Here is a 16,789-nt window from a genome sequence, read left to right as displayed (position 1 = left end):
ATATTCCACGCACAAGCGCATTTTAAAATCAAGACATGGGGGGAGGTGCAAAATTTGTGGAATGGCCAGTATTTACTTAGGCAGGAGTTGCGTTCCCACAAGATTTCTGCTTAAAATATGATCCTAACCCGACACCCTGATCTCCCCTTTTCGAAACCTATCAAATCAAATTTGTTGTATGATGCCTGAAACGTTCAAATTATTCGTGTAAACGGAAATATTGTAGAATTGGTTTAATGGCCCCCAATAAAAATGTCAGCTATGGTGTTGGTGCAAAGACAAACAGCGCCAGTCCCTTTCGTCGGAATGTTAATAATGAACGTGGGAGCACCAGGAGGGCCAGTCCAATCATCTACCCGGAATCAGTGCTGACGAGAGGAAGCACGTTCCAGCCTCAAACACGCAACCGAATCGGAATGCAGTTGCTGCGGGAACTGTCGCAATCGTTGCCCACAACACCATCCCGGATAAGCCCCGCCCCAAGCGGGAGTCGCCGTCTGCGGCCACCGATTTCCAGAGCGGGGCAGTTGGCACCGTCACAAATGGTGTTGAATAGACCGATGCCCATGCAGTCAAGGACAGCGTTGGGAGTGGTGCCAGTGCCCCAGGGGATAGGGGTACGAGAGGTATCCGCCAAGGAGAGTTCAAGGAGGGTGAGAATTAAGAACCAGGAAAAAGAGGTGGTGCAGCGCACACCTTCCCTCTCCATGACCAACATTAGAACTGCCCGAAAGAGTCCCATGCGGAAAGCATCAACTCTGTTCCAGCAGTATTCCATAAGTCCCCTATCGCCTGTCATCATGGTAGACGCTCAGGAAGATCCGGATGTCAAGGAGGAGGATGCAGAACCCCAAGACATAGAGCCGGCTGACAGACTTGAGGATGAAAATGAGACTATTGCGTCTGCTGCACAGCCAGATGAAGTGGAACACAGGCTCTCAGGCGACAGCGCTGCCAATGAGGATAAAGACCCCGCGTCCGTTGCCTCCTCCCCACAGGCGGAGGAAGTGGAGCCACCCGCAGGCGCTGAAGAACCGACTGAGGAAACTGCCTCGTGCCAGCAGGACGTAAAGATCTATCCCTGCTTCCGTGGGGAGTATCCCACTCGTAATCGAGCAGCCCCTTATCAGTGGTTCGAGAAAACAGGATTCAATCCGGGAGGAATTGCTCCTGGTGCTTGTACTTGTAAGCAGGTCGAGAGCGGACAGAATCCAGGCGAGGAAAATATTCTCACCACATGTGAGGTGACCGAGGAGCATTTTATGAGGTAGGTTCTGGCTTGGATTGGGTTACAGGTTGTCCTTTATTTGCTATCTTCCACCCTGCCACAGCATCGGTTGCGAATGTGATGAGAAACCTCCCCATTTCATGGGTTGCCTGTCGGGGGAGCAGGGACAGCAGATGCCGCAGCATCAGGTCCGTCCATACTGTAGGGAGCAGCAGCAGCTGCCGAGGTGTATGCAGCAACAACAGGCGGCAATGTTCAGAAGCTATCCCAACATGTACAGTCAGCAGCAGCGTCCGAGCTGCTGTGGCCTGACCAAAATGCTAGCCCAACAGCTTCACCAGCAGATGCAGGAGGCCCAGGCCCAGATAGCACAGGTCCAGCTGCAGTTGAAGAACGCCTGCGGCTCCACCCAAGTGCAGCAGCTAAATATTAACGATAATTGCAGCAGCGAAGATCCATACTGGCCAGGCGAGGATTTGGACGAGGGAGTTAGTGTGGGTGGCGAGGAAACTGATTACGCCACGGAGCAGTCTATGAACATTTCATGCTCTGCGATGTATCAAGAGGAGGAACAGCAGAAAGCGCCACAGGATACAGGATCCTGTGTGATGATGCCCTACCGTTCATGTCTGCCGTCATCTCAGCCGCCTCCGTGCTATGCAGCGCCCAGTCAACAACAGCAGCAGCAACAGGCGCAAATTCCTTGCCAACAGCGATCTCCTTGCCAGCAGCAGCAGCAAAAATGTTTCCCAGAGCCTTTTCCTTGCCAGCAACAGCAGCAGTCACCTCCGCCGCCCCACCAGCAGCCACCTCCAGCTCCCTTCCAGCAGCAGCCAACCCCACCTCCACCTTCCTGCCAGATGCAGCAGCAACAACAACTTCTGATGCACATTCTGCAGCAGCAACAAAAGCTGCTAATGCAGCAACAAGAGCAGAAGCAGCAGCCACCGAAGCAGCAGCAAAACCCGAGAAAACATCCACAGCAGCAGCACTCGATGCAGGGACCAAAGCTTTTCCAACAGCAACATCAGTCGCACCATAACATGTGCCCCCATCTGACGCACTGCTGTCCCAGCTGCTACTGCCAGCGGTGTGCCAAGATGCGATTCATGATGCCGCGACGCTGGCCATGCTAACAATTTCAATCCGCAAGTTTTCTAGAGTAACATACCAAGTACAGAGAAACAAAGAAATCCACAGGGAAATCAGGGAATCTGTGCAGGGTACGCTACTATTGATAACATAGGATTGCAGACCCTTTTCCGACTTAATTTTTCATTGTCTCTGGTTAAATAAATCCCAAAAAATAGCCTTCAACAATAAACACTATAAATATTTTATTTCCCATAGGACTTTCTGTCAAATAAATTCTTTAGTTTCGGCCCCTTTAACATTATCAAAATTTGATCAAAAATTTAACTGAAACTTACAAGCGAGTGCCAGAAGTTGGAACTGCCCAGCCGAAATATTCTTTTTAAATTGCAGATTTTCGATTAAAGCAATAACCAGATTCGATTCCCTAGCCAGGAATCGATCATCTGTTTTTATTATAATCAATTATTTTGTAATTTTATGAGAAAGTTCGTTGAGGGTAATGGCCAACTCACAGCAGAAAAAGATTGAGAAGATCAGACCTGGCACCGTCTTTATGTTTGTGGATAAATCAGGGCATGTTGTCAAGGCAAAGGAGTTTGATGAACACGAATATAGCATCAAAGAAGCTAGGAGACTCAATAATTCTTCTTTGCAAAAAAGCGTGACTCAAACTAGTAAATCGTATACAGCTTCGGTTCAGCAAAGAGCCCTGCAGATAGTTAACGACTCTACCAAAAGCCAAAACGTTTCTGAGCAGAAAAAGTCTCCACATTATAGCGAAACATTGAGAATATCGTCTGGCAAATGTGCACGACCCAAGGTTAATGGGGACCACAAAGATATACCCGTAAAAGAATCCAGTCTAAAGAAAAGATTACAGAAAAAGAGCTACCAGGAGCCATTAGGGATAGATCGTAACCAAAGTAAAAATCAAACGCATCAGAGAGAGAAGAAGGCCAAGACTAAGACAAAATCGGAGCCAGACAGCGCAGACGAAAAGGCTTTAGTCAAGGCCAAACCGAAGCGCACACGAACGAAGCCAAGTTCCTGCAGAAAACCATCTGGAAAATTGGCGGTGGACACCCTGACACCTTTGAATGATAATGGAGGGGATACTGATGGAGTTTGGTGAGTGGCTAAAATGCGGACACCTTGGTCATACTAGATATCTGATTTCAACGTTGTAGGTTCAAGTGCAATGTCCCCTTTCGAGTCAAGATACCTTTTCCTATTTTTACGAAAAAACTGTTTGGAATGAAGCCACTCCCTGCTGGCTGCAGTACCATCCCGAAGGGCAAAGATTTTGTTGATGAGGGGCTGGAAAGAAAAGTGGGTTGCCCGCCTTCGTTTCCTTCCATGTGCATCACAATGATTCCTGGGACCAATCCGAATACTTCTCCTGATCAGTGGACCTCCTCTCAGCTGGAGCAACTCAATGAGACAACTGGAACACCCAAAAAGAAGTTAAAAGGTATCAAGAGATGTTCCGTATGTGAGACTTGCACCCAAACGGGATTTAGTACGAATGAGAAGGCTCCGTCCGATCCTGTGTTATCTTGCCTGGAACAGATCCGAGAGCATTTGTCTACTGAGAATGAGAATGCTCAGAAGAATGAGATGCTAAAGCAGAAATATACGTGCCGGTTCTTTGCTGAAAAGTCAACAAGTGTAAGGAGTCTACAAAGTACTGCGAATGAAAACTCAGGTCCGAATGCTGCTGCAACAAATAACAATAGGAAAAAACAATTTAAAGAATCTAAAGAAACTAAAGAACCAAAAAATATAGAGTATTCGAGTGAGAGAACGGAACCATCCATTTTCTATAACAGATATCCAAAGTGTCCCACGACTAGGATTTCCAAAGTCTGCAATGCGGCCGTTTTTAAGCAGTCACCAGTGTCAGGCCATGTCCACAGAGAGGCACCGCTAGCTCATGAACCCAAGAGGTATACTCCTGACAATGGCTTCCTTGGCTCGGGGAATGTTTCCGTGAGCAGAGGCAGACACATTTCTCATCAACAACAATACCAAGTCGAGGGGGGAAGCAATAATTCTGGCCAAGATGCCACAAGCAATAATAGCCGGAACTCTGATAATGATAATGAACGTTGTTCTACAACTTGTAGACCAGAAGGTGGCGTCTCAGATACCCAATGGAATGATAAACACACTGGAGCAACTATCCGGAAAGAAGATAGTTTCTATGACGATGAGAGCCAAGCGTCCCATAAATCACAACAGTCGAAAGGGGGACGCGCTGGAAGGGCGCTGAAAAGAGATGACGAGCCTCAAAGGATGAGCGAGAGGATGAACGACTTCAAGGCTAAGGAAAATCGAATAAAGCAGCGATCTAAATCGGCACCAGCAAATATCAAATACAGAGATGGCAGTCATTACTATCGGGTTCCACCTATGGTGCGACCAAACGGCGGTAATCCTAAGGTGATTGACCATGTAGTTCGTCAGGTCTCGGACAGAAGTGAGGAAGACGTATATGCCACGATTATGTCAAGCAATATGAAGATATTTGTGAACAAAAGATGGTAAGGGAACTACATACAAGTGTTAGGGATATCTTTCCAGTGCATGGTCTTTTTTGTAGTTCCCCACAAGAACAACCAGTGCTGCTGATGCCGTTTCGTGTAGAAAACAAAAATATTGGACAAGGCAAGGCAAAGGAATGGTGAGTGACAAACATGGTTGTCCCTACCATCCTTACAACAATTTTCAAAATGTTTTAGGCGGAAGCTGACCTTGACAAATGTGACCAAAGTCACACCCAACCAATTTCGTATAGTTTCGGGGTATGCCAATGGTTCAAGTCGAGTCCCGAAAGCTAGTCCTCCATATGCAAGAGCTGTGCCCAGGAGAGCTCCACCGCCAGCTGTTCAATGTCGCTCATCGCAAGGTCAGACTCAGTCTAGGGCTTATCCCACGTCAGCACTAAGATGTCCCCGTCATCCTAATGGACCAATCTCAAATCGGAATAGGAGAAACCCCAGCGCATGCAACAGATTTAGAACAGCAGCTCCGAGGAACAGAGAACAGCTCCAGTCTGAGTACAGGGAAGTTGCATTTGGGTACAGGGCAAGTCGACAACCAGCTGTTTCAGCCGGCAGCAGTCATAATACAGGGCCTTCAGCTGTTCCCACTCAACGTTGGGTAAATGCATCCATTGGCAGTAGCTGCGCAATCGACTCTACATCGATACAATTTCAACATTCAGCTGAACGCAGTCTAGGGGTCTCGCAACAAACCTTGACAGAGCAAAACCAATGTCCACCCTGCCTGGCCGCATGCAGGCCACAATGCAATGAAAGGAGCATGGAAACGGTGACCCTGATGCAGCCCCGACCATTGCGCAGTACCGAGAGCTTTCAGAGCGGCAACTACGAGGATCAGGGAGCGACAGCCATGGAAAATCAGCTACAACCTGGCTTTGGGCCTCCGGAGTGCCACTTCGGGAGCCGGCAATGTACAGGAGGTCCCCCTTCAATGGGAGACTTTGGGATAAATCAACAGGAATTTCTAATGGGAAACGGTTACCAATCGAATCCAGCAATCCAGCATGCTCAGCAATATATCTGTACCGGCTCTGTGTGCTCCCACTCCACTGGCCTGATAGACCCACGGCACCTGTTGCCCACCGTGTCTGCGTCCGTGCAGTCAAATCAAGTGCCAATGGGCGTCTATCAGTGCCATCAGCCAGTGCAATGCCAACAGCCGACTGATATGTATGGCAATCAATCTCCTTTTTACAGCCCTGAAGATTTAAAGGAGAGCATCAGAATTATGCCAATGGGTTTCTACGAGCAGACAATCAACAAATACAAAATCAATCCCTTGGATTCAAATTTCAGGCCGCCCTCACTGCATGAATCCCTCTTACAGCATTTGCAGCAGCAAATGGAAGTCACTGCTTGCTCCATTAGCAGCCAAAGTCAGCAGCAGCAGCCACAGCAATCTGCTGGTGTTTACGGCTATCCCAATCAACATTGTATCCATCAGCAGCAGCACGGTAGCTCTGCGTGCTCCTGCCCCTATATAATGCCACAAAATTCATACCCTCAGCAACAACATTCACAGCAAGAAATGCAGTTCCAAGACTTCGATCAAACTACAATACAGTAGATAAATGCAGGCAAATAAACCCCCAATTTCGGATCAATTTAATGTTATAGAATTACAGGTCTTGGGCAGTTTTTTGTGTTAATTGTGCTCTAATTTGTGATTTGTTGGCCAGGCCATCACCGAGGTGTAGCGGCTGATGCGCCTGGTCAGCAGACGTGGCATCGATGTGCTGGTCGATGAGGGTTTCATCAGCATACAAGTCCTGCCAAAGCGTGCCATGTACAGGGAAGTGGTTTGCTTGCCAGCACCCATCGATGTGGATTCGCTTCTGCCAGCCAATGAACGTGTTTCTTTTGCCGGTATAGCTGTAGACTCTTTTGCGCTCGAAGACTTCACCTGCTGCTTGGCTCTCGGCTGCTGTTGCGTGCTGCTTGGACCAAACATTCTTCTCAGTTCCTCCCGATTCACAGGCGATGAGGATGCATCGCTGGAATCTGGTACCTTTGCACGCTTGATTGGGTAGCGTCGCTGTCGCTGGTTGCCACATGGCACGCTTTGAGTTTCCTGATGTTGCTGATTGACACATGGCACACTTTGAGTTTCCTGATTTTGGTGCTGCGTTTTGTGCTGCATCTGTGGACTGTTGACAAATGATCCACAATGTGGGCATGGATGGTAGGCAGCGTTCATGCGGCAGCAATTGGAGCCCATTATATTCGTGGTCATTGGTTGACAGAAGCATTGCTGCATGCTATGGCAAGGTGCAGACGGTGGATACGGATACCAGCCAAAGGGATATTGTTGCTGCTGCTGCTCTCTCGTTGATTGCAGAAGTGGAGTAAACATTTGCTGCGTAACCATTGGCATTGCATAAAGATTAGGCTGACAATAGCTCAGAGAAGGCTGCATTTGCGGCACACTTGCTGATGCTGCTCCGGCTGCTGCTCCTGCTGGCGGTCTGAGAGGGCAGCAATTGCTTGCGTAACTCAACGCACAACAGCTGCTGCAGTTGCAACAACCATCGGGCGCAACTTGACGGAAAGGACAACAATTGCAACAGTTGCATCCATTGAGATAAGGAATGGCCATGTTGTTGTTCAAAAATTGCTGGCAGGGATACATCATAGGATTCACAGACTGCGCCGGCGATGCAGGAACAAAGCTAAAGGTCCCATGTGATGGTGTACTACTATGAATTGTCTGCTGCTCCGTTGGCTTATGACTATGCGTGGCTGTAGTTGGACGTGTGGCCTCGGGCAGTAGTGTGCTCTTGCTGGCTACCTTTGAATCTCCCTGATATTGTTGCATCCCAGCGTTTCTCCGATTGAAGCGGCTTGGTGATCGGTTACTAGATCTACTGTTTTGTGGTACATCCTTGGGAGACTCCTCTGTTTGGGTCTTCATCTTGCTCTGCCGTGTCTCCTGCTGAACGCTGTTGACTGAACTTTCAGAGCTTTGTTCCATGCGCTTGCGCACCAGAGCCTCCTCTAGGACGACAAAGGAAGGCTTGCGCCTAAGATCCTCACCATTGAAGACCTTCACAAAGCCCATACTGCTATTCCTCTGACATGAAACGTCTGATGCCACCTGCAGAGAGTCAAATGCATCTGGATCGTGCTTGATTAAGGCAATGCTGATTCGTTGGCTGTTGACTGCTGGAGCCTGCACCTTTTCCGCTTTGATTTTGTCCTCCACAGAGCAGATGCCACTGCATATTCTATCTTGTCGCTGCTCCGCTCCCTGCTCTGCCCTGATCCCGGCCTCCTTCGGACTGATCTCCAGCTGACCCTCGCTGTTCAGGGCTATCACAAAACTGCATCTGCCATTTGCCTTAACCTCATCGGTTAAGCCCAGAACGCCAGAAGTTGCCGACCTTCCATCATCTTGCGTTGCCATCTTCCAAAAGCTGCACAATTTTTGTGTATTTGATCCGAAAAAAGGAAAAAGGGAGGGCTGGTGCTTTTGTTACAAATGTTTACACATAAAACATTACAATTTTGATGTGATTTGTGTTGAGGCTATCTTGATAATAAATACATTTATGTAAACCCATTTTGACAGGTAAATCAATTATTGATCAAAAGATTTTATATTTTTTACTTCTTATTTTTCAAACCATTTTTATACATCTAAAATTAATATTAAATTATATTTTTGTAAAGATGTCAGCAGCTTGGCATATTCGTTAGGCAACGAGGTCTTATGAGTGCTTTATAATTAATTTATTATATTATTTTTATTTGCATGTCCTTCTGTGCTTTTGTGTGTAAAACAACATTCAAGACTATAACTACAATTACAACAACGATATAAAAGGAAACATTAAATAATATTCAATGATAAACCATTCTGGAAACAGGTTAGGTGAGTGAGTCTTTTGCTTAAATCCTTATATTATGTTTCGAATTTTATTTATTTACATATATTCTATAGTTTGTTTGATTACATATTTTTATACATTTTTTTCGGTTGATATTTTCGCTTTTGGAACTGGGTGTCTGTCCCTCTCTGGTACCATATACTTACATATAAATATAAAAAAAGCATAGGGAATGAACGTAATAGGGAATGTATTAATCAGTTGATTGATTTGATTATTTTGTTTAGAAATATTTTACTAAATTCTTATTTATTTTTGTTGTGTTCATTTCTATATTGTATGCTATAATCACAACCTATTTTGTGCGCATTTTCTCGTTCAGATAACTCGAGAAAAAAATTGGTGATAAAATGAGAGGCACTCGCCCTTGCCGCATCCTGCTCATGATCGTTTGCTCTCTGTTCCACAATTCTTTCGGGTGGGCATGGTGTGTAGATGGGTTGAAACTGAATGTGGGGAAACGTTGAGGAGACTGGTGCTGTGGCAGCTGGTGGATAATGGATTTCCATGGACGGAATCGGATATGGTGTTGCCCGACGTTCGTTGATTTCACGCCGCAGTTGAGCCTCTTCGGCCTGGGAACTCCTTCTTTTGGCAGTCGCGGAGTTTGTGGGTTTTCTTTTTAGCGGAGGTGGAGGTGGCATGGGTTTCGCCTGAAATTCACTGCCAGCTGCAGACGATTGCATGTAGGAAGTGGAGGAGGATGATGGATATATGTAGGGAGGCGGCTCAAACATGGGCGTGTGATGGGGCTGAGGCACTCTTTGTGACTGTAGAATGTGCTGTTGCTGCTGTTGTTCCTGCTGTTGATTGAATTGATGTTGCAACAACAATTGTTGCTGATGCTGCCTCCAGGACAACTGCCGCTGTTGCTCACGTATCTGAACATCCAACTTTTGCTGCTCCGCACGCACTTTTCGCTGCTGCTTCACCTTGTCCGCCTTCAGCAAGTTCTCTGCCTTTATGCTTTTCTTCATTTTCAACTGAAACCTATGATCATCTTCCGCCCGCTCCTTGTGGATCGCTTCGAGATTGGTGTAGAAGAAGCGCTGTTGTTCTTCGTCCTGCTGCTTGAGCTTCTGCTGCATGACCTTCAGTTTATCCAGCTCACCGATGGTCTCGAGTATATTCTGCTGACAGACAACCTGTTGCTGTTGCGAAATTTTCGGAATTATGTACGAGACTGTCGAATGTGCAAAGAGCCGCTGCTGCGCCTGCGCCTGTGCCTGTGCCCGCGCCTGTGCCTGTGCCTCTGCCTGTGCCCGCGCCTGTGCCTGTGCCTCTACCTGCGCTTTTGCCTGCGCCTGTGCCAGCTGCAGCTTTTGCTGTTGATTCTGTATAGAGTGTGCCGGATAGGTGTCGAGGTTCTGCTGGATCCAAGGATACACCAATGCACTGTGCAGCAGCGGCTCCACGTCCACATGCTCCTGCCTGAAGTTATCCACTGAATTATTGTGAGTGACGCGGCTTGGCAGGAATGTCTCCACAGGCGGCAGGACATTGTGATGACAGAGAATTGAATTTCCTCCTGCTGCTACTGAGGAAGCGTTGGATGTGGATGCAATGGAGCTGCTTACGCTTACAGGAACCGAATAACAAAGAGCATGTGGCTCGGTTTGAGCCTCAACCATTTGATGTTGCATATGTTGGTTGGATTGATAAAGCTGGGAGTTAGATGTGAGCACAGTCTCAAGCTGCTGTTGCTGTTGTACTTCCAGAATTGGTTGGAAACTCTCTTCCTTTGCTTCCACTCTTTCTTCACTTGTATTTACTTGCTCATTGTTTTCCACTTGATTTTGACTTGCCTCCGCTGTTGACGTGTTCTGAAAATCCTCCAGTAGACCCATCTTCTCGTCCAGCAGTTCACAGTTGGGATTGTGCCATCGCAAGTGGGGATATGGCTGCTCCTGCCCGGTTACCAACTGTGAGCAGTTCTCAATGATGCTGTGGCATTGATCCTGCATTGGTTGTGGGTTGTGTATTTCGCCTACTTCTTGTTCGTTCTCTTCTGATTTGTTCTTTATATAAATATTATTATCATCATCCGTATTAATGATCACCGGATAATGAATCAGCGGATCATTTGCAGCATCCATTGCGGGCATTTCTATGTCTTCCTCCTTTGTGGCCATGGGATCTATAACTTCCTTTGTTTTATCATCTTCATCAGCGTCAAAGATCACATCATATTGGATCACTTCGGGCATTTGTAGGTCTTCTTCCTTTGTGGCCATGGGATCTTCAACTTCCTTCGTTCCATTATCATTATCAGTGTCAAAGATCACCTCATAATGGATCATCGAATCACTTGCAAGGTCCATTTCGGGCATTTGCATGTCTTCTTCCTTTGTGGCCATGGAATCTTCAACTTCCTTCGTTTCATTATCGTCATCAGCGTCAAAGATCACCTCGTAATGAATCGTCGAATCATTTGGAACGTTCATATCGGGAAACTGTATGGCTTCCTCCTCCTTCGGGGCCATGGGATCTTCAACTTCCTTTGTTTCCTCGTAACTCGTAAATTTATTGCCATCGATCAGCTCTGACTCATCTGGTGACTTTTTGAAGCTGCTCTGCAGAGCAGTCATCTCTATCTTCTTTAACTGATTGGCCACGTATCGCGCACGTCCAGTGACAACGGAAAACTTGAGCATGCGATCGTCCTTATTGCTCGACAACTTAGGGCAGCTATGTACAACCGAGCTGCGTAAATTGCTGCGTGCCAGCTGCTTCGGTATAAATAGGTGCTCCTCTAAGAAAACGCTTTCCCTGCGCTTCCTTGTCTCGGCACTGAAAGAAAGAAAATTGTTTAGATGGAATGGAAATGCGAAATAAAATATAATTCAAGCATACATGGAAAGAGTATGCCTTTCCTCAAGCCCCAGAGGTCTATTGTCACTGTCTTGTTTATGCGTCTTGGCACCGGATGACTGCTTCTCCTTACAATTATTTTCGTTGGTGCTCTCCAGTGCCTTTCCATTCAATTTTCTTATGCTGTTTAATAATGTTTATAAAATAATTATAAGTTCTTATTTTGTCAACTCTCTTGTCCAACACCTACCCTTCGATTGTGGCTGGTACTTCGTCCGCATTCAGACTACTCACTGGCTTAGTTGTTACATCGGACACCTGCTTTAACTCCGGTTCGGTCACGACCATGTCGCGTCTGGAACTGCCACTGTTAGCCAAGTTGCACTTTCCTTTTACTGTAGACAGCAATTATATATATTTATTTACGAGTGAGCCTTGTTGCCTTTTGCCAGTGGTAGTGCCGGGCAGGGTTCCAAGTGGTTGGGTTTGAAATTTGATTTCTTTAATTGAATTCGCAAAACAACGGCTGCTTGGATACTGTACTGTAGAAGCGAATATGAGCTATGAACTGGTGGAGCGGCGGGACGGGGTGTGCTTTAAATAAATAATTATGATCAAATGGAGAACATTTTCGTGGAAAATTCCTGGATCGAGCTTTGAATTTGGTACTCCGATTCTGTCTCTAGGCCTAATTATATTCAATGGAAGTGAAGAATGCTTAATAAACATAAATAAATGCATCGAGGACCAAATTTAATAAATTTAATAAATGTATATTTGATTTATTTTTAATACATTTATATTTAAACGAAAGTTTGAAAGGCATTTTCCATTTAATTTCACTTCTTGTATTAAAATACGGAATATTTATTTGAAATATAGTGATGATACATTTTGGTTTAAATCTTGTTCTCTGAGTGTACGAAATCTCATGCTGTTTACCTGCTCGATGATACTAGTATTCCTTTCTGGATAAGCTCGTCTTCCCCACATTCGCACTCCCTTTCTGTCATTTAATAAACATTTCTATTCATGTACTCCTCCAATTTTTGTAAACAAAGTTTCAGTTCTGTCACTATGCAAATACACAAATCAAATCTTTAATTATGTGCCGCTGCCTGTCTGCTCTCCCAGGAGGAACCCCCCAGCACACAGTGGCACAGACTTGGCTCAGATTCGTCCACGTAGCAGGCGAAATACGATGAGCGGTGGCACAACCAAGGCCGGCGTAGAGGCCTAACAGGTGTAGAGTTGCACAACCGAAATGAGAATGAATGCAATTGAAATTTGCTAATAACATTACATGGTCCGAGGGCGATAAAAGCAAAAACCATTCCAACTTGGGTTCCCCGGCAATTATGGGGTTTGCCTCCTTCTTCAATTTAAGGGAACTGAAACAATAACGCACAACAGGCTCAACACTCCGCGGCACACAACGGGCACACACACACCTCCCCCCCACTGGTCAAAGGCCCCGCATAACCTGGGTTAACCTGGGACGGACAGTCAGACTAAGGACACGTCAGCGCCGGCTGACCGGCATGTGACGTGGCCGCTTACAATTCTATATTGTAACCTGTGTTTGTATTTTTATACACGAGGCTACACTAGAGGTGTACATGCAATTATCTTACGAAGCTATTAATAGAAACGAGGGCCAACGAAGGCGAGAGCATCCGCAAAAATATCTTATTGCTAGTTTTTCTACTATAAATCCAAAATTCGTTTAAAAATTATGAATATAAAATAGTTGTCCTTCCTAAATATTTGCTCTATTTACAGATATTTGTATTAAATTTAAATTTAACTGCCATCAGGATTCGGTGCAGTTCTTTTGATCTAGCTCCAAGAACTAGCATTCATCGATATGCGGTCAATCCATTCCCTTTACTTTACATACATAATACAGAAAGTAACGTAAAATATCAGTTTAAAACTGTACGGAGTAAAAAAAAAGTAATTCAATTAACCAACAACAGATGGCGGATATCAATCGCTAGTTTCGAACGAGGACAGCTTTTCCGGATCAATGCAATAGCAAGTCAATCTGTGTTGGAGATTTATCTCCTTAAAATGTATCGCTTAAAAAGCTTACAAAAATGTCAGTCTAAGATAAAGTCAATTATTAATTTGAAATTGATATTTTAGTAATAATTTATGGAAATAGGATTACAGTAGCCCATAGTACCTAATGTTTGATTAGCAGCAAATTGCCAAATACGTTGCAGGTATATGTTGTTTTTTTGTAATCATTCCAACAAAAGGAAGTCATGAAAATATTGTCGAGAATTGATAAATCGGATAAATCGGATAAATCGGATAAAATTAGAGTTTTAGCGTTGAGATTACAAACTAGCTGGTAATGTCAAATGTAACGTCAAAATCGAGGAAATATGATTTAAGGTTTACGGTATATTTGCAGTATATTTTTAAAATGACAAGGTTTATTATGGTATATTTCCGAGGGTCTGTCGGTATATTTGATCGATAATTCCGCGGCCACACTGTTTCCAATTCAATACATAATTAAAACATAAAACATAAATAAAATGGATAAGCTAACTACAATAAGTGCCACGCTATTTATGGCCGCTGATGTGTTTGCCATTGTGAGTCTGGCGCTGCCTGATTGGATTATTACGGAGTCGGGCACAGGTGATGCGGAAGTGAAAGATGTTTTCATAGGAAAAGCGTTCTGAAAATCTAATTATATTGCAGGAGACATACGCTTGGGACTGATGTGGACATGCATGACCCTCTACAACAGGCCGCAAGTGTGCTACACACCCGACCTGCAGCCGGAATGGCTGATAGCGTTGGTGTGCATTTTCATGGGCTGCATTTGCATCACAACCACTGTGATCCTGCTGGCCTCCTCTTCGTGCAATCGAAATGTGATACCCTATGCCCGATGGGTGGGCTTTGCGGCCATGGTGCTGTTCTGCATGGCCGCTGTGGTCTTTCCACTGGGCTTTCACATCGAGGAGATTGGGGGACAGGCCTATCAGCTACCCAATACCTTCAAGATTGGCATTTCGTACATAATGTTTGTGCTGGCACTGTGGATAACCGTGGTGTCCGAACTGTTTGCGGGAAAGGTGTGCTTGCCGCACTTTTAGAGACGAAACGGTATCACTGGTTTCCTGATATTGTTTGCCGTTTGCTCTGTGATTTGTTATACATTTTGTTTCTGTCTTTTGTTACTCATACTGAATCTGTAGCCGAGAGCCCACTCTGCGACACACACCGATCCGTCTACGGAATCTCTTCTAGCTCTTAATTAGTTTTAGTTTGTACATTTTTATACAAGTCCAAATATATATTATGTATATTATTTATATTGAAAGAAAGGGCACACACATGTAAGCTGGGGACACGCACTAACGCACTGACGCACTGCCTCTTCCGACGCTTTGATGAAAACTGAAATGCTAGATAGCTGAATCCGCGACTTGAGCTCCATTTTTGGTGGGTTTGCCTGCGTTGGGCCCCTATTTGAATGGTGATCGTAGAACGCTGACCAAGCGCTCCTTGATGAAAAAACAAACAACCGATACGATACGACGCGATGATTTACGAAGGCAACCAGGGGGGAACTTTGCTGAGTTAAACATTAATTTGCCTAGAGCGTTCATTGTTTATTGAATGCGGTCTGAAAAATGAGATCAAAGGGATATTGACGTATTTTCCAAGAAGTACTTGAGTTATTTATTTTCAATAGAGGGGAAGAGATTTACAATTCATATTCAAATTACAAAACGGTTATGCGATGCCGGAAATTTTTGTCCACTCAAATTAACGTAATTGTTTGTTATTTTGTTTTAGGCATTTCTCTAATAAACTCCTCAAGCTAAGTAGTTGAGTGCGCGAAGATGTGTTTATTGTTTTTCTTGGTAGATATCAGCGCTGATTTGTGGTCATAGTCTGCACAATTTAATCAATTCTGGATTGCCACATTATGACCATAGTCAACCATGTAAAAAGTCTTGTAAAAATGCAAAAAAAAACCTATTAATATTTAGAAAAAGAAAATATATTGTAAGGATTCCATTTATTTACTTATTATTATTCCATGAATTGTGTTAGATTCAAGCTATTTTAATAATATCAAATACATATATTTCAATGGATCTACATAGTTTAAGAACTACTGCAATTTGATGGTTTTATTTAATATTAATATTTTTCGCAGTTTCGAATATTTTTGTGGTGTACATAGAGATAGTACAATAGTGGTGGGAAGTAGATAGGTTCTAAGCAGATTGAAATCCATCTGGGCTTATAGCAGATTCAGTTTCCATCGGAGGTATAGTGTGTGTATTTATTTTGTTGGGATATGTTAGGTACTCAAGATGCATTTATTGAGCTCATATTTTCACTTACAAATAGTTCACTTTGGTGGCCTTTACTCTTAGACAGTAATATTATTATTTGGGGCTTCTGAATAGTTATTAAAAAATAGTTTTAGTACAAAAATATATATGTAGAGTTTTAGTTAGAGTTTGTTTCTTTCAAAGAATTTAACTAGTGTTGCTCGAAAGTAAGATGAACATGGCACATAAACATAAATATATAAATTGATTTATAACAAGGGGAAATTAAGGGTAGAATTGGTAGAGCGCCTCTTGGTTAATGTATCTACTACAGGGATATATTTTGCTATATATTTATTAGGGTATTATATCTTGGCGCTCGGGCTCTGTCTGTGCCTAGTTTGCATTTTGTTTGTCTAGCATACATTTTAATTCGAATCGTACCATATAATTATTCGCTGTTTAAGTGATCGCTATGCATAAATCGTACGAAATATATATAATAACAATTTAAATCTATCAACTAACTAAAAACAAATTGTGGCTAAAAAATACTTAACATGTGTGTGTGCGCGTGTGTGTTTGTGTGTGCGTATTTTAAATGCTTTGCAAATTTATGAATAACTAAACAAATAAATAAGAAGATGCCTTGAAGTGAAGCTACGTTTAAATATATATCCTTTAAATAGTATCAAATGATTTTACAATTTCCCATCGAATGGTGTCTTTACAAAATATGTGACTAGATTTCCCTTGCCCTTCACATAGGTGAGGCCACGGCACTCGCACTCATAGCCAGCTGCCATCAGTATCTTTGCTGTGTTCTCCGTTGTCTGGAAAGTAGAGCATTGAAAATGTTGTTGAAATTTGTTTTGCTGCCTGCTACAAGAC

General features: G+C 44.1%; 5 protein-coding genes across 7 annotated transcripts in view; 3 read left to right on the top strand and 2 right to left on the bottom strand.

The window, feature by feature from the left end:
- Window positions 1-11,933, bottom strand: part of LOC117580565 — a 28,150-nt gene extending 16,217 nt beyond the window's left edge. The window contains exons 1-5 of the mRNA XM_034267166.1: window positions 11,836-11,933; window positions 11,628-11,768; window positions 10,163-11,564; window positions 9,596-9,925; window positions 6,517-8,353 (exon numbers count right to left, since the gene is read on the bottom strand). Of these exons, the coding sequence (XP_034123057.1) occupies window positions 6,533-8,353; window positions 9,596-9,925; window positions 10,163-11,564; window positions 11,628-11,768; window positions 11,836-11,933 (3,792 nt within the window). The 3' untranslated portion in view covers window positions 6,517-6,532. The remainder of the gene's footprint in view (window positions 1-6,516; window positions 8,354-9,595; window positions 9,926-10,162; window positions 11,565-11,627; window positions 11,769-11,835) is intronic.
- LOC117580566 lies at window positions 154-2,364 on the top strand. The gene is made up of 3 exons (XM_034267167.1): window positions 154-1,267; window positions 1,332-2,009; window positions 2,304-2,364. The coding sequence occupies exons 1-3, from the start codon at window positions 237-239 to the stop codon at window positions 2,362-2,364; spliced, it is 1,770 nt and encodes a 589-aa protein (XP_034123058.1). The 5' UTR covers window positions 154-236.
- On the top strand, window positions 2,611-6,496 carry LOC117580064. Of its 2 annotated transcripts, none has more exons than XM_034266305.1 (5): window positions 2,611-3,451; window positions 3,511-4,866; window positions 4,926-5,006; window positions 5,065-5,485; window positions 5,550-5,689. In XM_034266305.1, the coding sequence occupies exons 1-5, from the start codon at window positions 2,823-2,825 to the stop codon at window positions 5,562-5,564; spliced, it is 2,502 nt and encodes an 833-aa protein (XP_034122196.1). In that variant the 5' UTR covers window positions 2,611-2,822; the 3' UTR covers window positions 5,565-5,689. The 2 variants fall into 2 exon arrangements, with proteins under 2 accessions (XP_034122196.1, XP_034122195.1); XM_034266304.1 differs by adding an exon at window positions 6,335-6,496 and having other exon boundaries at window positions 2,613-3,451; window positions 5,065-6,280.
- Window positions 11,934-14,081: 2,148 nt separating the features above from the next.
- Window positions 14,082-14,931, top strand: LOC117580070 (uncharacterized protein C16orf52 homolog A). The gene is made up of 2 exons (XM_034266314.1): window positions 14,082-14,240; window positions 14,304-14,931. The coding sequence occupies exons 1-2, from the start codon at window positions 14,135-14,137 to the stop codon at window positions 14,702-14,704; spliced, it is 507 nt and encodes a 168-aa protein (XP_034122205.1). The 5' UTR covers window positions 14,082-14,134; the 3' UTR covers window positions 14,705-14,931.
- A 1,570-nt stretch (window positions 14,932-16,501) lies between these two features.
- The window catches only part of LOC117580063 (adenylate cyclase type 2), a 30,309-nt gene continuing 30,021 nt past the window's right edge, over window positions 16,502-16,789 (bottom strand). For both annotated transcript variants that reach the window (XM_034266301.1, XM_034266303.1), the window contains one exon: window positions 16,502-16,731. In XM_034266301.1, coding sequence (XP_034122192.1) covers window positions 16,600-16,731 — 132 coding nt within the window. In that variant the 3' untranslated portion in view covers window positions 16,502-16,599. The remainder of the gene's footprint in view (window positions 16,732-16,789) is intronic.

Source organism: Drosophila guanche, unplaced genomic scaffold (genome assembly GCF_900245975.1).
Source record: "Drosophila guanche unplaced genomic scaffold, DGUA_6, whole genome shotgun sequence".
Classification (NCBI taxonomy): Eukaryota; Metazoa; Arthropoda; class Insecta; order Diptera; family Drosophilidae; genus Drosophila; species Drosophila guanche.
The sequence above is the reverse complement of the archived record's forward strand: the minus strand, read 5'-3'. Positions and strand labels throughout refer to the sequence as shown.

Bases quoted from the DNA above. Each gene is read 5' to 3' on its own strand.
- LOC117580070 (XM_034266314.1), top strand. From the start codon at position 14,135: ATGGATAAGCTAACTACAATAAGTGCCACGCTATTTATGGCCGCTGAT. The intron at 14,241-14,303 runs GTGATGCGGAAG...ATTATATTGCAG, and splicing joins TATTACGGAGTCGGGCACAG to GAGACATACGCTTGGGACTG.
- LOC117580064 (XM_034266304.1), top strand. From the start codon at position 2,823: ATGGCCAACTCACAGCAGAAAAAGATTGAGAAGATCAGACCTGGCACC. The intron at 3,452-3,510 runs GTGAGTGGCTAA...TCAACGTTGTAG, and splicing joins GGGGATACTGATGGAGTTTG to GTTCAAGTGCAATGTCCCCT. The intron at 4,867-4,925 runs GTAAGGGAACTA...TCTTTTTTGTAG, and splicing joins ATATTTGTGAACAAAAGATG to TTCCCCACAAGAACAACCAG.
- LOC117580566 (XM_034267167.1), top strand. From the start codon at position 237: ATGGCCCCCAATAAAAATGTCAGCTATGGTGTTGGTGCAAAGACAAAC. The intron at 1,268-1,331 runs GTAGGTTCTGGC...ACCCTGCCACAG, and splicing joins ACCGAGGAGCATTTTATGAG to CATCGGTTGCGAATGTGATG. The intron at 2,010-2,303 runs GTCACCTCCGCC...CTGCTGTCCCAG, and splicing joins CCTTGCCAGCAACAGCAGCA to CTGCTACTGCCAGCGGTGTG.